At 43.9% G+C, this 5,000-nt stretch overlaps 2 protein-coding genes across 2 annotated transcripts in view; one reads left to right on the top strand and one right to left on the bottom strand.

Annotated features, from left to right (window-relative positions):
* The window catches only part of psme4b (proteasome activator subunit 4b), a gene marked incomplete at both ends in the record, with an annotated part of 45,196 nt that extends 44,424 nt beyond the window's left edge, over positions 1–772 (bottom strand). The window contains one exon of the mRNA XM_083635825.1: positions 765–772. Within this exon, the coding sequence (XP_083491951.1) occupies positions 765–772 (8 nt within the window). The remainder of the gene's footprint in view (positions 1–764) is intronic.
* A 306-nt stretch (positions 773–1,078) lies between these two features.
* Positions 1,079–5,000, top strand: part of LOC310774629 (thrombospondin-2-like) — a gene marked incomplete at its 5' end in the record, with an annotated part of 16,609 nt that continues 12,687 nt past the window's right edge. Inside the window, 4 exons of the mRNA XM_083634722.1 lie at positions 1,079–1,177; positions 2,666–2,866; positions 3,791–3,884; positions 4,034–4,201. Of these exons, the coding sequence (XP_083490848.1) occupies positions 1,079–1,177; positions 2,666–2,866; positions 3,791–3,884; positions 4,034–4,201 (562 nt within the window). The remainder of the gene's footprint in view (positions 1,178–2,665; positions 2,867–3,790; positions 3,885–4,033; positions 4,202–5,000) is intronic.

Raw genomic sequence — 5,000 nt, forward strand, 5'->3', positions numbered from 1 at the left:
AAACCAGACGTCAACACACACAGACACACACTTGCGTGCACACACGCATACACACACAGAATTCCCTTCATCCAGCTGGGTCTCTCGCTGGGAGATATGTAGCCCAGTTCATCGCCAGACAGACGGGTAATATATGGCCCCCGCTCCTGCCCGAGTCACACACACACACACACACACACACACGCACACGCACACGCACACGCACACTCACACACACTCAAACAAATACACACACTCATGAGAACTTGCTACAGACACTGTTCTTCACACGTGTGCTTCAGTCAGATTGCTCTCGCATCCATCTCTCCATGTTTGTCGTTTGTTGATGATCTTTGGTCCAGATGCCAAGCGGACGAGGGAGCAAGGAGACAAGGAAATAAGGACGTGAAGAGGAGAGGAGACAGACATTCCAGCGTAGCCCCTGTGGAGCTCCTGACGGGACGAGCAGCCGTGATTACCAATTCTAATCGTGGAGAAAGACGGAGTGGCGAGGAGTTCGCAGGTATGAAGGGCTAATCACATCTTCTTCTCTTTCTTCTGCCTCTCTCTTCTTGGCAGTAGTGCTGCTCGTAATATGTTGCGGTAGTGCTGCTCGTAATATGTTGCGGCGTAGTCGTATAGTTTCCCTATATTTCATGGACACTGCATATGATTTATGTGTGAACAGGAATGACTCCACTGAGATGTTTCCCCTGGCTTTTCATATTCCTATATGGGGCGGTTGTTTGCTCAGGTAACAAACACACACACACATGCACACTAACACATGCATGCATATACATTAAATATATGCACAAATAGAACACTTGGTTTTCTGTCTCTGTGACTTAAGCAAACACAGACACAGGTGCACGCACATACAGACACACAAATATCAAATCGAGCACACACACTCCTGCCTCCTCTGCCGGTGTGGGGCTGCAAAGGTGAGCACACACATACACACAATACCCACACTCCTGCCTCAGTGTGTGTGTGTGTGTGTGTGTGTGTGTGTGTGTGCGCGCGCCCGCGTGCATGCGTGCGTACCACCTCTACAGGTGTGGCGGGTGCAGAGGTGGAGGCGGTGTCGTCTCACATGTGTCGCCACCCGTGTGAGGACCTGCTGGGCCTGATCACTGAGATCCAGGGCCTACGCATCGTCACCGGCAACCTGCTCCAAGACCTGAAGAGAGTAGTAAGAGATACACATGCAAACACAAACACATGCACATGTAACATTATGCACCGTGTGTTTCTGATGAACTTTCAACGTGCTACACGGAGTGTTCTGTCATCAATATACTGTATCATTACCATAGTCATTTTGATAGGGTATCATTCCCATAGTCATTTTGATACATTTGTATAATTACTGTAAACAAAAGATCATCACGGAGAAGACTGGCTTCTTACTTCTAACTGCATTTGATAGTGTTTGCCATTGTTTGATGGTTTGCCATATGGCATGTGTTTAGCACCATCCTTTTTGTGGCCGGGTTTGTGGCAAATGTGGTTTTAACTTTGAAGAACACAAACAGAACCCTGGTGTTAAAATATTGCCTACTAATCATCTCAACCATGGTCTCATTCTGGTTACTGTAGCTTAATCATACAAAGGCATAGCAAATGTTTTGACAATGATGTATCGATGTTTAAAAATGCGATATGCAGCACCTTTATCGACTCTAACTTCTGAGTATAATAATCATAATATGAATCATATGATGTATATTTATAGAGCACAAACAATAAAGTGCAATGAATAAAACAAAATGCAGACTCAAAACTGAAGCTATACCGTAACAGCAAAGACATACAATAAAAAGACAAACAATGACAATAAATAAATCAATATTTTACACAAGATGACAAATTCAGTAATGAATCAGACACTTTGCCTAATATCAGACCAGGAAGCTTTTCAATAAAAGTATGGCCAACACTTTATTTGGATAGTCTGCCTACTGAGAGAGTGACAGAGTATTTGTAACATTTCAACAGTTTATTAGTTGACATTCAACAATAAAAAAAAAACACGATTTCAGACGGACAAGCCCGTCTTTATTGTCACACGAACACTACAACACATGCATGCGGCCACAACACACACTCATGCCAAGGTGGCCGGTGAAATATGTCCTCTGCATTTGACCCATCCAGGCTTTGTCCTTTCCTCCAGGGGGCAGGCCAGGAGCAGTGGTCGCTTTTTCTTTCCAGCGCCCGGGGACCAACTTCAGATGCATGTTTTTAGTGGGGGGTTATGTACGGAGGAACCCCCTGGGGGGGACGGGGAGAACATGCAAACTCCACACAGAAAGGCCCTTTTGACGAGATAGCCCACCTGGGCAGTAGGCACTGAAGATATGATATGGTTCAATTCAAGAATTCAAGAATTCAGAATTCAGAATTCAAGAATTCTGAATTCAACTGTTTAGCAGATGTTAACAGATAACCTATAGAGTATATGTGACAATTCATGAAGATACCTACATAGCAGATGTGTGGAATGGGAGGCAAACAGAATATTTTGTTGAATCTCAACTAATAAGCCAAACGGTTGAATTGTTGAATGCCTGTTGAAATGTTACAAATAATCTGTAGACTTTCTGTAGGTGGACTATCCAAAGAAGGTGTTACCAGAGTATGTTTTGAGAGGTGATTTAAATGCTGTGTGTGTCCACAGACCATAGAAAATGAGGAGATGCGTATCTTTTTGGCCGAGTTGAGCAACAGCAGCAGCAGCAGCAGCCTCAGCAGCCGCGGCGGTGATGGTGATGAGGTGGACAGAGACAGAGACGGGGAGGTCTGGTGTGTGCAGGATGGACGCGTGTACGAGCAGAGGGAGGAGTGGGAGCTTGACAGCTGCACCTCCTGTACTTGCCAGGTCAGTGTTGAACACAAACTGCAATCTAAAATATAGCAGAGAGCAGTGTGCGATCATCCTTGGTAACGCGCCATGCAATTCTCTGGCTTGATGGAAGATCTGTCATGGACATACAGCAGACCCAGAGATCTTCTCTATCCCTTTAGATTAGGTGGTATAAATCTTCTCCGCTGCAATAACGTCCATCTTTACAAGTCATTTCCTTTTGTCTTTTAAAAGGTTTATTTTCCTGAACCAAGGAAACCGAGTGAGTTTCCAATGCATTTGGTTCACAAATGTCCTGGAAAGAAGCAACAATATCTTAATAAGACTTGTTTAAAGATAATGCCACATGATTTAAGGACATTATTGAATAAATATGAGCCACCTTGGAATCAGGCCTGAATCAATCAACTGTCTCACCTCCCTTGGCAGTGTGTTTGTTTAGGCAAATATAGATTTTTCCAACGTGAGTGAAGATAGACTTTTCCATCGTATGTGCTACACTGCCGCTGTTAGTCACGCTCAGTTCTTTCCCCCTGGCTTTCTCCTAGTTTCTGTCTCTATTTCCCGTCATACAAACAAATCATTAGTATTGCTTTGGATGAATTGTGGCAGTTAACTAAATTGTGGCTTTTAATTGCATAGCTTTGCATGGCTTTCTTCCTTTCTCTCCCCCCGTTTCTCTTAGCAAAATGCTATTAGGGGTATCATTATGCATCCATTGACATTTAGCAGAACTCTGGCTCAAGGTAACATGGCTATGGTTTTGAATAATAGTATTGTTATTGCAAAACCAAGATGTACTAACACTTGCCTCTCTGTCTGTCTGTCCGTCTGTGTGTGTGTCGCTCTCTCTCTCTCTCTCTCTCTCTCTCTCTCTCTCTCTCTCTCTCTCTCTCTCTCTCTCTCTCTCTCTCTCTCTCTCTCTCTCTCTCTCTCTAGGATGGAAAGGTGGTGTGTCGGCAAGTGTCATGTCCGCCTGTCGCCTGTATCAATCCTTCCTTTATGGATGGACAGTGTTGCCCTGTGTGCCTGGGTGAGTTTGTCCAGCATCTCTCGCCACTTGCCCTGCACCCATATCATGGGAAATGATGTATGTGTGATTTTCCAGTTGAGTATGTTAGGGTCAAGAGGTGAGAGAATAAATGTCACAAAATCCAATCATGTGCGGGTGTGTGTTCTAAGCTAATGAAGACGGCTGGTCCCCGTGGTCTGAGTGGACGTACTGTTCGGTGAGCTGCGGGCGCGGGGGGCAGCAGCGCGGCCGATCCTGCGATGGCATCAGCCCGTCTTCCTGCTCCGGCCCCTCGGTTCAGACCCGCAGCTGCATGCTGATGAAGTGTGACCGCAAAGGTAAGACATTGTGTTTCGCTCTGTGATTGATTGAGCATGCCTGCTTCTCCGGGACGAATTGCAGATTCCCCAAAGAGCAAATCCTTCAACTTCAGGTAAGCTCACGCAAATGGATTTCAGAGATTGTTATCACAGTGTGAAGCATGTTGGTTTGTATACACAATGTGGAGCTGTGGTGCAAGCAGTGGTGTTTAAAGTACTCGAAAAGCAGAGTGGAGCAAAAGTACAGATTTCTTACCAGAAACAGACTGTGGTAAAAATCAAAGTCACCTATTAGAATATTACTAGTAAAAGTCTTACAGTAGTTGATATTTTTCTGTACAAAAGTAATTTTCTTATATTAAATGTACCTCATTTAAAAGTAAAAGAACAAGTAAATGCTGTTAATAAAAAAGCAAGCAAAGGACATCCTGGGCTTGAGTGAAAATCATTTTATTCTTCTTCTTGGCAAACAACGTTATGTTGCATTCGATTAGAGCCACCAACTGGAATGGAGTGTGCATTGTGATTAACGTAACTTGCAAACTAGGAGCACTGATTCACTAAACCTGCTTGCTAGCAGGCTACCAAATTTCTTCTGCTTTTACTTTGTATCTAAGATGCTTAGTGGAAATGTAGTGGAGTCAATGTATCCATTTTATTTAGGAAATGTAGTGGAGTAAAAGTGAAAGTTGACAGAAATATAAATGCTCAAGTGAAGTACAGATACTCAGAAAAAATACTTAAGTGCTGTAATTATTACTTTGTTACATTACACGACTCGGTGGTAGCTTGTGCAGAATTCCCCTGATCCTGGGGT

Source organism: Poromitra crassiceps (assembly GCF_964638095.1).
Source record: "Poromitra crassiceps genome assembly, chromosome: 4".
Classification (NCBI taxonomy): domain Eukaryota; kingdom Metazoa; phylum Chordata; class Actinopteri; order Beryciformes; family Melamphaidae; genus Poromitra; species Poromitra crassiceps.